General features: G+C 40.6%; 1 protein-coding gene across 1 annotated transcript in view; it reads left to right on the plus strand.

Annotated features, from left to right (window-relative positions):
* The window catches only part of grik2 (glutamate receptor, ionotropic, kainate 2), a 288,770-nt gene that overhangs the window by 166,642 nt on the left and 105,321 nt on the right, over window positions 1-16,807 (plus strand). Inside the window, 2 exon segments of the mRNA XM_039619454.1 lie at window positions 3,372-3,479; window positions 8,561-8,674. Of these exon segments, the coding sequence (XP_039475388.1) occupies window positions 3,372-3,479; window positions 8,561-8,674 (222 nt within the window).

Genomic DNA, 16,807 nt, shown 5'->3' on the forward strand with positions numbered 1-16,807 from the left:
GAATAAAATATTCAGTAGCAAAATATGCTGTTTGGCATTGGCAGAAAAGATTTGGGAAGTTTTTCATGGGCACAAACCACATACTCAACTCTGCTGCTTAACCCACAAATGTATTTTCCTTACAAATGGGTTACCATTCAAGAGAAAACAAACAGGCTTTATAATGGTATAAGGCAATTTTCCAAGAAGTATTGTTACAAGTGTGCAAAGGGGTGTCTGTAGCTAGGGAGGTAGAGCAGGTCATCTATTAATTGGAAGGCCAGTGGTTCAATCATTAGCTGCTCTTGCATGCGAAATATACTTGGGCAAGATACTAACCCCAAGATGCTCTCATGCATTCATAGGAGTTAAAATATGCAATATGCCTAAAGGTTAACTAAAAAGCACTTTGGTAAAAAAAAAAAAAAAAAAAAAAAAAAGCATAGCAAAAGAGTGTATGTATGTGTGAGAATGAGGCAGTTTGCATGAATTGCTTTGAGTGCTCAGGTAGCAAAGACAAGCACTGTATAAGAATCAGTCCATTTACAACAAAGAAATAATTAACCAAATACAAATTTAGTTATTTATGGAGTGTTGCTGCTGCTGCAGCAGCTACATATCAATGCCAGTTTAGAATAAATCATTGTTTTTTGTCTTTTCCAGAGATTTATATTCAACTTGTCATTGCACCAAATTTAATCCAAACTGGCAGAAAGTCCAATAGCAGAGCACCAGTGTGGTTCAGCCATTCCTCCCAGTCAGACCCCTCCAGGTCTCAATGTCATTGCCTAAATGACTGTTGAAATTCCTTGTAGCATAATTTAGTCCTCAGATGGGGGTACCCTCGAACACCCTGCCCAGTGACTTCAGCAAGGTTGGGTAAATTGAACCATTATGGTAAATGTACTGGTAAATGGACTCATCCTGACAGTTAGGTCCATAACTATTTGGACAGAGACGACCTTTTTCTAATTTTGGATCTCTACATTACCACAATTAATTTTTCATGAAAAAACTCAGATGCAGTTGACGTACAGACTCTCAGCTATATTTCACTGGGTTCAAGAAAAAGACTGGATAAAAATGTGAGGAACTAAAGCATTTTATAACACCATCCCTTCATTTCAGGGGCTCAAAAGTAATTGGACTAAAATAAAAATAAAATAAAATTTTCATTTCTAATATTTGGGTGAAAACCCTTTGCTGGCAATGACAGCCTGAAGTCTTGAACTCATGGACATCATTAGATGCTGGTTTGCAGGTCTCTGAAAACCTCAGACTTAATTTGACTGCATCTGTCTCATGTCGCATTACAACGCAAGTTGTCCCAGTGCCACCGGCAGCCATGCAGGCCCAAGCCATCACACTGCCTCCACCATGTTTTACAGATGATGTGGTATGCTTTAAATCATGAGCTGTCCCATGTCTTCTCCATACTTTTTTCTTGCCATTATTCTGGTAGAAGTTGTTGTTGGTTTCATCTGTCTCAAGAATATTTTTTCCAGAACTGTGCTGGCTCTTTTGGATTTTTATTTATTTATTTATTTTGGCAAATTCTGATCTAGCCTTTCTGTTCTTGAGGCTTATGAGTGTCTTGCACCTTGCAGTGAACCCTCTGTATTTACTTTCACATAGTCTTCTCTTTATGGTAGACTTGTATATCCATACGCCTACCTTCTGGATAGTATTGTTCACTTGGTCGTCTGCTGTGAAGAGGTTTCTCTTCACCTTGGAAATGATTCTGTGATCATCCACCGCTGTGAATTCCATGGACATCTTTGTCTTTTTGCATTGCTGAGTTCACAAGTGCTCTCTTTCTTTCTTAGGATGCACCAAACTGTAGATTTTGCCGCTCCTACTATTGTACCAAATTCTTAGATGTGTTTTTTTATTTTATTTTCACAGTTTAAGGATGGCTTGTTTCACCTGCATGGAGAGCTCCTTTGACCACATGTTGTCTGTTCACAGCAAAATCTTCCAAATGCAAGCACCACACCTCAAATCAACTCCAGGCTTTTTATCTGCTTAATCGATAACGACATAACAAAGGAACTGGCCACACCTGCCCACGAAAGAGCCTTTGAGTCAATTGTCCAAACACTTTTGCTCCCTTTAAAAAGAATATGGCACATGTTGAGGAGCGGAAACTCCTAAACACGTCATCCAATTTGAATGTGGATAAACTCAAATGAAAGCTGAGAGTCTGCACAGTAAGTCCATGTCCATTATATAACATAACTGGAATATGTTTCAGTAAACAGATAAAAAAACAAAACTTGTGCCAGTGTCCAAATATATGGGCCTAACTGTACAGTGATTTTTCTGTGCTTCATCATCTGATTCTTTGGGCTCCATCTGTCTGGTCCCCATAGGTTAAGGCCTGACTACCAGACACTCTCCCTAAAGCCCTGCTTTGAGGGATAAGGCCCTGGTAACCCTGATACCAGGCAGAGTAACAACATCCCATGTTGTTTTCTCCATAGGAGTATTGTGAAGTGCTACTCCTCTGTCACCCAGGACCAGTTTGCCTTGGGAGACCTTATCAAGGGCAAACACCCATGATCACATGCATCCTGGGATCACTAGGGCACACAGACCCCTTCAACATGATAAGGTGGCAAGGGATGGATAATAAATATGGATCCTAAATCTCCAAGCACTTCAAAGCTCTGGAGCCAAAACCAGTGACCATGACATTACCATTTGTTTGTTGCAGACTCTAAGTATGGTTTTTGTCAGTTTCAGTTATAAAGTTTCCTTCTATACTGCTTAAATAACTGTTTATTTCTGTGTGTTGCCTGATTCTATTAATTGTGTTATATTTACAATTTTGCCCTGACCTGTTGGAATGACACAACATACATATAATAATCTCCACTTGAGTAACATGTCCATGTGTCTGTGAACAGCAGCGGTATCATCGCAGAGGTACCAGACACTGAGTCAAAGGAGTATGACAAATGCTTTCATGCAGCTGAATGAGTAACTTCCAGATTTGTGACTCCCACTCATCTTACTAAAGATAGGCCTCGAAGTCCCCGACTTCCAGGTGAAGTACTGTGATGACTTGCTGTGCCTGAGCAAAAGCCGTCTCTACTCTGAACCACTTTCATGCTACATTGTATTCTATCACACCCCTAAACATCTGTAAAGATTGGGTAATTGCCTCCCCACTGTTATAAATGCAGTTACAAAGTCTGTGCAGACACCTTGATGGCAGAGAAGAGTGTACAGAAAGGCTCTGTGGAAAAGGGAGAAATAGAAAAACTGTCTGTTCTGCTTAGTCTGCAACTTCAACATCAAGAATATATTTAAAAGTGAAACAACAGACTTTATACTATTGGTTGAATGTCTCCTCTTCTATTTTCTGTCTCTCTGCCTTTTCTCTTTAGGCTCACTGGGATGGCTTGACGGGGAGAATCACTTTCAACCGGACCAATGGCCTGAGAACAGACTTTGACCTTGATGTAATCAGTCTGAAGGAAGAGGGGCTTGAAAAGGTTCTGTGTCTTCAATATTTATGTGTTTGTGCGCTCAGAGGTTCACCTTATATGACTGTATATGTGGCAATGGGATGATGAGATAACACACAAAATGAAAGGGTCAATGTAGCAGGGAACATAAATGATCAAAATGCGCATCAGTAATGTCTGTGTAGACCTTCACCTGTGCTCATGGACCTATGACAGACATGCACAGATTTATTTTGATTCGTCTAATAGACGGTATGGTAAAGCTCCGCATAGTATAAGACCCTCACCAGGCGTCTTTGACACTTTTATTTAAACTGTGTTGTTTATTGTAGACTGTCCTCTTTATCATGCTTCTGTAACACAGCCAGGTTACTGTCAATACCTTTGTTTTTAATTCTTCAATTCATTTTTATTTTTAGAGCATCAGTTCATAATGACAGTTGTCTCAGCTGCCAGTTGCAGGGTAGGAGACCATGAACAACAAAAATGACAAAACACAAACTACAGGAGAGACTAGATCAAAGATAATGACATGCCACAGTGGCATATAAACACATGGGGAATTAAAAGAGGGAAATCCTCAGTGCTTAATGAGAAATTCAGCAGCATACCATACCTGAACCAATAGCAACACAAGTACCTTAACCTTACCTCATCCTGCCTTAACTGTAGCTTTTATCAGAAAGAAGGTTTCCAAAGCTACGGCCTCCCCAAACCTAACCTATGTGCCTCTCTGCAACAAGCCTCTCAAGCATCATAGCAAACAAGCTGGGTAGACACATAAGTACATGAGCAGAACAGAAATGCATGACAATCCAGGCTGACAGAGCAGTACCAACAAGGCAGACCAACCTGTCCCAAAGCCTGTTGAACCGCTGTATCAATGCAATGACTGAGTACAAGAAAGCCTACAACTCAATCCTCCACACATGGATACTGGAGTGCCTGGCACTGTAAAGGCTAATACTGAACTAAGTATCATAAACTCAATGGGACTGTGGAAGATAATGCTGAGGACAGCTTCACAGAAAGCTCACATGTTGCCAGAATATACCAGAATATTCTGTTCCCGCTGTTGTTATGCACAGGCCTCAACCTCCTCTGCCAGCTCATCACAAAGAATGGATAATGATTCAGGAGTGGGGTGACCATCATGAATGACATCAAACTGTATTTCTATTCAACTTGTCATTGGAGCGAGCTGAACATCCACTCACTAATCCACCTCATGACGTGGTGAATCTGAAATTTCCACACCAGGAAATTTCACTCGGACTGGATAAGTCTGAGTTCAAATTCAAATATTTGCACTGGTTGCGACATACAGGAAAATAAATATAATCAGCATTCTTCTTTTTTTATTATTCATGCTTGAAGGTTTAAAAACTGAAATCTATTTCACAGATGAATCAAATATTTAAATATTACGCATGTTATAATGCAAGAACGCTGGATTGCATCTTTCCTCTGTGGTTGCTTCCTGTTCTCTCTATAGTACAATACAGTACAATATAATATTTTACATGGAAATTTAGCTGAATTTACATTAATATTTATTTATCCATTCATCCATCCACTCTCTTCCACTGGAACCTATCCCAGCTACCATAGGATGAGAGGTGGAGTACAAACGACCATGAAGTAAGGCTAACAGAGAGACACAGACATCTAAAGACACATTCACACCTTCATGCCCACAATTTATTTAGTAAATTTTATTGTTCTTAATAATTTAGCAATAAAACACATGAAAAATGATATTTATGTCACCGTGAAAAACACGCAAAAATTGTGGAGGGTATTTGTGGTTTCCACAAAACAACAACAGTATATGAAAATCTTCTGAAGATGAATTCAAAAGATCTTTGAATTAAAATATATTTCATATTAAGACCACTATCATATCATATCCAGCTGTTTGAGCAGCTTGAACATCTTCTTTTACAGCAGTTTACAAAAAGCAGTGGCCCCAATTTAATTTTAGGAAATTTCACAACACTCACTGATTTAAACCACTAACAGCATTTTAGAGATGTGATGATGATGATGCTGAGCTTAAATCTGTGCCTGAGTCAGCATACAGACACATGCTGCCCTCATCCTTTGATTTTGTTTGACACACTGTGTCTGTGTCACCTGTTTAACTCACTGGTTTCATGAATTTATCAACTGTTGAACCTCTGCAGTCATACTGGTCTGTTTTGGGGCCATCTAACACCAAATGATAAAATAAGAACAATAATATCTGAGCTGTCCATGGCTGTAGCTCATGTGAAACTGTGATATGATCATGATCAGAACACAGTCTAATATTCTCTAACTGTTAAACCTGAACTTAACTTCTCAGGTTTAGCAGTACTCATCCAGTACACTCAGAGTTATTGTGACTGTAATCGTTCCTTCTTTTTGTTCAAATAATTACTGAGAAGGAAGAGCAACAACCATTTAGATGTTTTTAAATTAGCAATCAAAATATAATCACATGACTGACAAACAAAGTGCTCAATATTAGAGCATGATTATAGTAGAGCGGTCCAAATGATGGTCTGTTTGTTTCTTTAACACTTACAGCTGTAGCATACTCCTCTGTGGCACAAAAAAAGCCATATACTATGTCCGACTATACGACTTCCAATCTGTCTGTTTATATCATGGCGTCTACATGTCAGCCATGTTTTTGCACCTATATCTACTTTTTCCTCACAGGAATCTCTCCAGGATTCAGCACTCAATTTAAGATTCATGAGATTATCTGTGAGAAGAGAACCCCCAACGCTGCTGATACAAATAATAAAATAATATTCTTGCATGCAACTGCAAACACTTCACACTTCAGGATCCTCAGTGGTGCTTGCCTCTCAGCAGCTCCTGACCTCTGGTTTGTGTACCGTGTGTGTCTGTGTCTCTATAAATAATTTACCCCATTAATAAAACCTCTTAGAAGTCCTCCAGTTTCACGAAGCCTGAATTAAAGAGTTGATTTGCAATTACAAAACCCATCTCAGGCCCTCACACAGTGCATCAGAAGTGCCCCTAAGAGTGTGTGGCTGGAGTATTTGTGGTCCCTTTTACTGATGCTCAGGGCAGACAGGTTGGTGGAGTGTGGGAGGTGCTGGGGTGAAGCAGGAGACTTGAGGGAGAGATGAGAGAACACGAGAAGCCTTGAGGCATAATCTGATAGCTGTGCCGACCTCTTCTTCCTGCTTTTCTCCCCAACCGCTCCTCCTTTTAGTCCTCTTCAGTGTTGTCCTCCATCAACCCTCCAAAAGGCCACATTCTTGATCTAGATCATTTTTAACATTGTTCCCTGTGGAACTCTAGAAAAGTGCCCCCCGACAGTGCTGAGAGTTCACATTACTGCCGATGTGTCATAGTGGTGCTCAACATTATTGTCAGTAGGTAACCAGAATGGAAACGGGGAAGATAGGTCAGCATTTTACATTAATACACCTTTTAGTACTACTCAAAAAAAGTCTTATTGTCTGTAAGGACATTTTGCAGAACATAAACTTGCTCCTTTTTTGCTGAAGCAGATGTTGCATTCACATTAACTGCATTTCTTTAATGTTGCAATACAAAAGGTTAAGAGTGGAAACGTCCTCCAGTTTTCACTTCCTAATGAAACATGCATTTGGTCCTGTGTGTTATGACCATTTCTCTACTCTCCTCTTTGTGTTTTGTTTCTCTTGTTGTTTGTCATCTCTCTGTCATCCTCTTTCCTTCTTTTCTTCCCTGTCCTCTTATTCCTCCCTGTTAACGTTACTATATAAAACACATTGAGATGACTATTATTGTGAACTGGCACTGTACACATATCACTGCAGCTCTAATTACTGTCACCTTCATGTGTGTTGAATTTCCTCTCATTCACTTTGCCCTACAAAGTGCATCTACATTTAAAGTGTTTTGAAATACAGCCAGAATAAACCCTGTATAATACTGAAAATCCTATTATGGTGTATAATAAATATAATAAACTGGGGTGCAGATAACTGGTACACAGGTATGCATGCGCGACAAAAATTAGGAATGCGTAGTGACACTTGTGTTACCAAGCGCCTTTGCGTACTTATACTTGCTGTATAATAAATAAGTTTTAACAAAACATTAGCAAGAGCTAATGTTTGTGTCAGGGTTTGTGGACCCAAATTTCCGGTCAAAGAGTGCGTTTATTTACAGTGGGAATATGAACAATACATGATAGTTTCTAAAGACATGGCTTCCGTCAACGTGCTCCCGACTCCCGCACAGTGCTCACGATCCGTGGCGTGAATGGTGAAAACTCCCACACTCTGCTCCCGGGACACACTCCTCTCCAGGTTCCCAACAAGACGTGACGATCAGTCTGGGGTACTCACAAACACCAGCTAAGATAGTTTCACCTCAGAGCTGAGTACTGATGTACTGACTACGTAACTCAACGAGCCAGCATCGACTGAAGCTTGGCCACACGGTTAAGTAGAGGCCCACTGACTAGGATGAGCGGCGTCACCCTGTGAGACTTGCTTCAGCTTGGGAAAAACCTGCCGGCCTGGTGATGCCCATAAACTGGCACGCTGGATACACACACACACGTACACATAAAGGAGGAAGCAGGGGATTGGGAAGGGAGCCATCACAAAGACAGGCCGACCAGCGAGGACTGCCAGACCATGACAGTTGGTTTGTTATCTCTAGCTGTTTCCTGAAATCTTTCTTTGAGTTTACAGCATCAGTTTCTTCAAACAGACTGATGATGCCAGGAATGTCATTTATACCATTGTTTATAAGAGCCATTTCTGATACTGGGTAAAAAAATTTTTTTTTTATTATTTCTTTTTCTTTCTTTTTTTTTTGCTATTTTTTTTCTCACACTGAACAAGTTTCAGATAAATTGATAAATGGTACTCTTCGTAGGGATTATTAAAGTGTTCTGATTCTGATTCTTCTTGAACAAGAAAGGGTAAAAAATTCCAAAAAGAAAGCAGGATAGTTTATAAATACGTATCAAGATGTGAAGTCATTAAATCTAACACTTCATGCTCTCATGTATGTCTGTATCAATGGATTTTGCATGTACTCTATCTGCCTTCTAACAGAAGAAGAATTAATTAAATATTTGTTTACAGATTGGTACCTGGGACCCTCCGAGTGGCCTAAACATGACAGACAACCAGAAAGGGAAGACAACTAATGTCTCTGACTCCTTGTCCAATCGATCCCTGGTAGTGTCTACTATACTGGTATGATCACTTTTCTTTGAGATCTTCAGCTTAAGACTGTATAACATGACGCCTCCTGTGGAAAAATATGTCATTCAGAGTTCTCTGGTCTATTTTTCTGGCTCTTTCAGAACAGTATTGCAGAGTCTTCCTCATAGCATATTACACAATAATGAGTGTGCTTTGAAACACATCGCTAAATCTTACTAAGGCTACATCCACACGTACACGGGTATTTTGGAAAACGCAGATTTTCTATGCGTTTGCACCTTTCGTCCACATGTAAATGGCGTTTTCGGTCACTGAAAACTGAGATTTTTAAAACTCCTGCCAGAGTGGAGATTTTTGAAAACTCTGTTTTTGCGTTTATGTGTGTACGAGGAAAACGGAGAAAACACAGCGTCAAAGGTGTGCGCCCTTTTCGACGTCACACTGTGCGCCACGTTATTGTTTCGGTGAAATGAATTTCTACAATGGCGCACTTAGACAAAATACATTTACTGTTAATTGTACTCTCTGCAGTGTTTAAATGCTTACATATACACACACAGTTACTGTCCCTTCACACATACGACTCGGTTCTGCTTCTATGCGCCATCTTTGTTTTCTCTTTTCCACCCAGGCTTCTAGACTTCTGATTGGCCAACATTTCTACATGGTTAGGAATATATCGCCACCTGTTGCTTTGGCATGTTCCCGGCAGCGTTTTCCTTCGTTTTTGGCATTTACGTGTGGACGGGATTTTTTTAAAAACGAAAACGGAAAATCTCAGTTTTCAAAACTACCTGTGTACGTGTGGACGTAGCCTAAAGCTTTTGAGTACATTAGCTCATCTTACCAATTAGTATATAGTGTGCTGTCAAGACACAATATCAATATGACACAATACGTTGGTATGTCTAATATGAATGTCAGTACACACACTGAAAGCACAAGGCTCAAAAAAGCCTCCAATGCCTTCATCCCCCAGGAACTGCTTGCATACTCTCGCCACCCAGTACTCACCACCAGTATCTTAGTATCTTAACTTGGTATCACAGCAAAGTCTGAACTGTACAAGCATACAGAAGTTGCAGTAAGTTTCAGTGAACTTCAATAACAGCAGAGGGAGATTTTTTTTTTTTAAGCCACCATGACAATAATCACAGGAAAGCATTAAATGTAAATACATATTAGCTGCCTAGGTTAATAGTTTCTGATGATTAATGACCCTCAAATGTACTTCATATGTCTTTTGATTACTAACAACCTCTTGGCTTTAAATACACTATCTCCTCCAGCAGCAGCTGCAGCTTCTGCATGCATTAATGCAGCTTCTGCATGGGTGTCCATGTCATGCTTTGGAGAGACAAAGCTTGAAATGCACACGGTGGACTGGCGTGTTAATTGCATGCTTTGCCATGATGCTGGATTGAGAGATCTGAGCATTCGTCAGTGGATCTGCCTGCTCAGACCATCACTGATCGACTGCCAAAGCAGACATGCTGAATGATGTTACAGGCACCATAACACTCTCCCCAGCTTCCACAGACCCTTTCACATCTTTCAAGGCTGAAGGATTGTGAGCAAAAATCTACTTTCAATGTTTTATGTTTAGTATTTATAGTATTCACATTAGTACTTGATTATTATTAAGTAGTTTTAATACCAATGAAAACAATAGGCTTATTGATACACAATGATCTGGAAACTAAACACTTCATGTAATTTTTCAATTACATTTAATTACATAGCTCCTGTGCTCATGGGCATAGGCGTCATGAAAATGTTGCTATCTATGTAATAGAATACATGAAAATCATTCAGGTGCAACAAATACAGAGGCCCTTAAGCTCTTCTCTTTCACTTTGAAATAATTGCTCCCAAATCTTCTCATTAATTAATCACACCTTATTTAATATTAACGCCTCCATGTTAGCACACATAAAAGCATAAAAAAAACCCTCCTTTCTTCTTTTGTTTCTTCTTTTTTATTAGCTTGTCTCGAGATATAAGAGTCAGAATGTCATGAGCTGGCTGTCAGTTATCAACCCACGTCTGTCTTTTCTTGGGGGCAGGGGGGTCAACCTGCTTTGTGTTCGTGATGCATCTCTACACTTCTACAATGAATTAACTTGTCAAAAGCTTATTTGTGTTTCAGCAGTGTTTCTGCTCATGCTCAAGACTTGTATAAATTTTAGAAATCGTGTACATCAGAAATATTATTGGCTGGCTGAAAACAATAAGGACAGATGATGTAATGTTTATTAGCAAAAACAAATGGCTTCATGCGTTTTAAGCCTCTTTGAGATTAAGAAAAAATCCTGACCCCTTTCTCTTTTTTGCTCCTTGTTCCTACACGGTTATTAACCCCGGGATTAGAGGAGATGCTGTGGAGCTGCTGATTAATGTCACAGCACCACATCTGTGTTTCATATAATTACATTTAACATCAAAGGTTCATCAGTTTTATCTCTTATAATTCACATATTTTGGAGGTAAAAATGACCCGTTGCCAAAGAAGACCTCTCTTATCAGAGGACATTTTGCTTTACTGAATAATGTTGAAACATTTTGTTTCAAAGCTTCTTTTATGTTTTCATTGTGGGGAATAAATGCACACATTGTAAAAATGCCCCCTCAAAATCTAAGTCTATGCCTGTGGCTGTGGTTATGAACACACAGACAGCACAGAGTGTTGCGTGTGAGTACCATGGCACTAAAAGGAAATTTCAAGAAGAAATTCATAGTAAAGCCATTTATTAGCCTGATATCGAAGAAGCAAGTGTAAAAATAACAATATCAAGTAAATTGCGGGTTGTCATTATTTATCACAGGTCTTCTTTCTTTCCGCGCATGCTGTGAAGTGATTGGATTGTAGTTATTAGCAAAGACTCTCCACCGCTGTAATTGCCATATCAGGATTGAGTCATGGGGAGATGCGTGATGGCTGTGAGCAGCAAAGAAAAGGAGGGAGGCCTGACAATAATTGGGTTTGTTACATTTGATTGATGCACACTTTCATCTAGCTTCTCATCATTTTCTCCTGGATTATGTACTATAAAACATGATGTAATTACTCTTGAGATCTTGGCCTATCAACAGTTTATCTACTCAGGAAATCATTCCAGTTATGCTGTTGAGGAAATGGAGTACCTTTAGGCTAATAGCTAGAGCTGTGGATAATATACCATGTAATGTCCTGGAGAGAGCAAGGACCAGACTTGCTTTCATTGTTACAGAAACAACCAGTTGTTTTTATGATTCACTGCAGGGGAACAGTAGAGCAGAGTGTTTTGTACGTAATGTAAACTAACATTTAAATTCAATTAAGGTGTCGCAAAATATTATTTGGAGGATTTAACAGACAGTTTTCTCAGCTACAAATCAAAAAGACCACCGTGACAACTTAATATGTTAAGTCACCAGTTGATTAAACTGCAAATCATATCTTAATTCATCATTATTATACTGTAAAACTAAATGCTCAAAGTAAATGATAGATTAGGCAGTCTAAACTTATTTAAATTTATCAAATACAGTTTCTACTATGAAAAGGGTAAGACATCTGTTGGGTTTTCTCTCTTGTTGAGTTACCAAAATCTTGATTAACCAGCTGTTTTGCAGGTGAAGTATCATCTTACTAAATTTTAAAGTAACTCCGGAGGTGGAGTGGAGAGTTGGTTGTTCAGTGGTGGTTCCTCCCCTGCTTGCTCCAGTCTTCATGCAAACTATCCTAGAGCAAAATACTAACCCCACTTTGGTCTCCGATGCATCCATTGGAGTGTGAATGTCAGAGAGGAAGCACTTGAGCATACAAAAAGTGCTTGTATGAATGGCTAAATGAGGCATATTGTATAAAGTGCTTTGTGTGCTCAGGTAGAGTAAAAAAGCACTATATGACAAACAGTTCATTTACCATTTACTTTTTGTGTTCCCCTATAACTGTGCAGTGTAGAGACACAATATGCACAACGTGCAGGAAAGTTTAGGGGTTTTTATAGCAAATTCTGGAAGTTAATTCAAATGTTATGTACATTTTGTTATACTGACTAGTTTAATGATTACAAGCATTCATTTATAGTTCATTTCTTCAGGTTGTGGTTATCACCATGTTAAAACAGTAAAGCTATCAATCTGCTCAACCACATGGGTGAGCACATAAGGCTTTTTCCATTGCTTCTTTCTTGGTGTGGTAGTTGAAGGGAGATGAGTAAGCATGAGTAACGTATATAGACTCTAAAAGATGAAACCATCATTTCACCCACTGGGTTTGGATTCCACATTTTCAAGTTTTCGTGTTTGTTTGTAAATTATCAGTGTGACCAGGCTTGGTTATCAAGCTCTAAAAACAAATTGTGTGAGTGCAATGCACACATATCTCTGCTATTTAGGACTAATACATTATTAAAACTGCACAAGACAATTCCATTAAAATTCTCTAGTGGAGCATAGATGAGGCCTTCTAGACAGCAACTGAGTACTACACCCTGTGCTACCACCTATTTATCCATTACAGCAGCCACATCCCTAACTTTTAAGTCCGTTACACATTGAATGTGTTGTGAGAAAAGAATTTGAAATTCTGAATTTTCCAGATCTGTAATACTTGTGTAACATAGACACACAACAAACGTGCTGCATTTTTGTGGAAAGTTTTTTGTCATGATCCATTGCTGTTGTCATCATCTTGTGAATCACACTTGGTCTCATCACTCACCACGCCTTGGAAAACCATACTGGGGCAAATTTCATACCCAAACTACAGATCACACAAACCCCTCCTCCACATTAAGACTTTTTTTTTTTGCTTCTTTTTCCCTTGTTTCATGTTGGTAATCATAAGCCTACCACCAGAACCGTTACAGCTTTACCATATAAAAAACCAATTCCGAAAATGTTAGGACTTAATTATAAAAAGAAAAAGAAAATGCACTGTTTTTCAAATCTTGGAAAACCTTGATTTATTCACAATACAAGATAGAAATCATCAAATGTTTAAACTGAGACATTTTAGTATTTCATGCAAATATCTGTGTAGGTTCTCAGTCATCCAGGTCATGGAAATTTAAAGAGCTTGGAAAGCAAAGCAACTGGAGTTCTTTCAATCAATTCACCTCCCATCCAAGAAGCGTCTTCAGTTCTAAAAGCAAATGATAGAGTCCCAGGTATTTAAACCCTAGTGGGAGTTGTGGGACATGTGGTGGACTAGTGGGACATGATCAATAGAGGCTTGTGAACCACTATTGATGATGTCCCTCATCACTTCAGCCAAGGTGTGAAAAAGGGCATGGGTGATTATCAGCAGAGGTGTCGGGTGAAACCATTGTGAGACCGTCCATCGCCCTATCATGTAACCTATTGAGATCACCTGATGAAAGGTGTGAATGGGCTTTAAAGCAGCTGAGAAAGGATCTTAAAACTGCACTGTAGATGGCAGACAGCTGGTGTTGTAAGACACCACATGTTTTAAGAGCTTTCTTAATATTTTTTTTTTTCCTTCTGGCTTAGAAGGAATATTTGCTGCCTGGTGCTGCAGGGTGCTGATTACTCCAACACGGCAGTGAAAGTGGGTAGGTAATGTGTTGCTTAAGCTGCGACGTGTGGAAAACAGGGTCCGGTCACTTAATCAATTAGTGACAAGGTTGATTGTGGCTGTGATCTTGTACAGGCCAATAAACCTGGGAGTGAGTTTCTTGGATTCACTATGGAGTTTGAGGTGTCTCGTGGAGAGCCAGACCCAGTCCACTGGTTGAAACAAATTGCCGGGGAGATGTCAGGAACAATGTTGTTTGGTATATTTAGCACTGAACTGAGAAATAGCGGCCTGAACTTTGATCCAGGCCAGGCAATATTGACAGAACAACAGTTAGGCTGCATGTACTTCAACCTTTGTCTCCTGGTGGTCAAAGATGGGAGGGTGAACGCCAAGACAGACTTTGAAGATAGTGAGACTTAGAGGAGGAGAAATAGAGGTTGTTAAACAGCTCTGCCCAAAGCAGATAATGGGGCCAAAGAGACAGTTGAGTGGAAACGAAGCATCTCAAAAAGCATCCATGGCGGTGAATTGGGGCCCCCTATCGAAAACAATTTCCTTGAGGAACCTATGTAGCTGGATGACGTATTCCGAAAAGAGTTTGGCCATCCGTTTTGCAGAGGAGGCCCAACAAAACGACTAGGTGTAACGCTTTGGAGAAGTGATCCAAAAATTGGAGGACAGTATCAAGAACATCAACTGACGGAAGTCTGGTGACAAAATCAAGACCAACGAGGGACGTCTGGGAACAGGGAGGGGGTGAAGGTCACCAGCAGAAGGTCGGGTGGAGGATTTGGCCCAAGCGCAGATGTCACAAGCAGAAACTCATGGACGTCCCGACCCACAGAGGGCCACCAGAAGGCACGTCCTTCTCTCTCCCCAACCGGTCGTGGCAGATGGCCCCGCCCCTCCCTGACCATGGTTCTGCCGGAGGTTTCTTCCTGTTAAAAGGGAGACTTTCCTTCCCACTGTCGCCAAAGTGCTTGAAGGGAACGTAAAAACCAACCCGCAGGGGTGTCTGGAGGTGCTGGTTCGGTGGGCAGGGCAGCACGGATGGAGTCCTAAAGGAGCCAGTGAAGGGGTGCAGGATCGGTTCAGGGTCCAACGTCAGGTTGACCTGGGAAAACTGCCTGGGGTGGGTGTCCACCTTAGCATTCTTGGAACCAGAACAGTAGGCAAGATAAAAGTTATAGGTCTCGAAAAAGAGGGCTCAACGAGCCTGCCTGGGATTGAGTTGCTTGGGAGTTTGAACGTGGATCAAGTTCTGATTGTCGGTCCAGATGAGAAAAGGATCTTATACTCGAAGAAGCCAGTCTGGGAGTCTCTTCTAAGGCCCATTTGATGGCCAACAATTTTGGTTCCCTAACACCATATCTTTGCTGGGCCACGTTGGAAGAGTGTGGCACCAGCACCCAAATCGGAGGCATCCACCTCCACCAAAAATGATTTAGCAGGATCAGGGTTTAGCAGGATGGGTGCAGTGGTGAACCAGTCCATGAGGTCCTGGAAGGCCTGCATGGCCTCTGGGAGAAGTCTGAAGGGTTACACGGCATCAAATAAAGCCTTCCTGGAGAGCCTCTGTAATGTACTCTTCCTTAGCCTTGTTCTCCTCAGGGAATAAGGAGAACAGGGGACCTAATGAGGCACTGGATGGAGTGCTAGTGATGGTACTGCTAACTCCTGATGAAGAGAAGACTGAACAGTTTACTGAAACAGGGGGAACATCATTAAAATCCCTCCTGCTGGTATGAAGGAGAAACAGCCTAAGAAACCTTAGGCGAAACAAGCAAAACCTTCCAAACTTGCATGAAGGGAGGTGCCAACCAAGAAATTGGGGTATATACCCATAGGAGTGTATTGAAAACTAACAGTGGAGCAAAAGAAGGCCCTCTGAGAGGCCCACCAGGCCTCTGCACAAGGGGCTAAGAAATAATGGGTCCAGAGGCTTCAGTCACCCTGGATAATGTCTGCAGGTGGAAGAGAATATCTACGCATACTGATGCATCTGATGGACATAGGGGCAGAGTGGATGACCCACAGAAGCCCCAAAAATGACGAATACAGAGAGTGTGTGTGGTTTGCAAAGGGCTATGAAGAGGAAAAAATATAAAGAAGAAGATACTGAAGAAGTGTTATGTCTACTCCAAGGATAAACAGGGCACTGCTCAGCTTCGAAAGCAATACAAATAAGGAGAATTGCAGAGGTGTGTTATCAACATGGAGCTGAGTGCTTTGTTTAGTATGACAAAAAAGATGGAAAAAGATGGTGGAAAAGTATAAATTAAGTTGGATTTTGCAGTAAAGAAATTCTGCTTTTGGAGACTGGGGCAGGTAAGTACAACGGCACTGGGAACAGGCAGCAGCTCTGGATTCCTACATGCCAGACTCAGCAAAACCTGGACGGTCACAGACTGTGTAGTTTATGGAGCCCAAAGAAAAGAGGAAAAGAGAATATTGAAAAATCAGAAAGGAATACCAGAAGCTGCCTCACTAAAACCAGTCTAAGCTGGAAGAAAACCGGGAGCTGATTGCCAAGAATAGCAGATCTACCAGGTATACCCGATCAGGATGGAGGAAAAGAAAAAAATTATTTTCCCAGCAGGTGGATGAACACTGAAAACACTCAAATCTACATACTC

Source organism: Oreochromis aureus, linkage group 11 (assembly GCF_013358895.1).
Source record: "Oreochromis aureus strain Israel breed Guangdong linkage group 11, ZZ_aureus, whole genome shotgun sequence".
In the NCBI taxonomy this organism is placed as follows: Eukaryota; Metazoa; Chordata; class Actinopteri; order Cichliformes; family Cichlidae; genus Oreochromis; species Oreochromis aureus.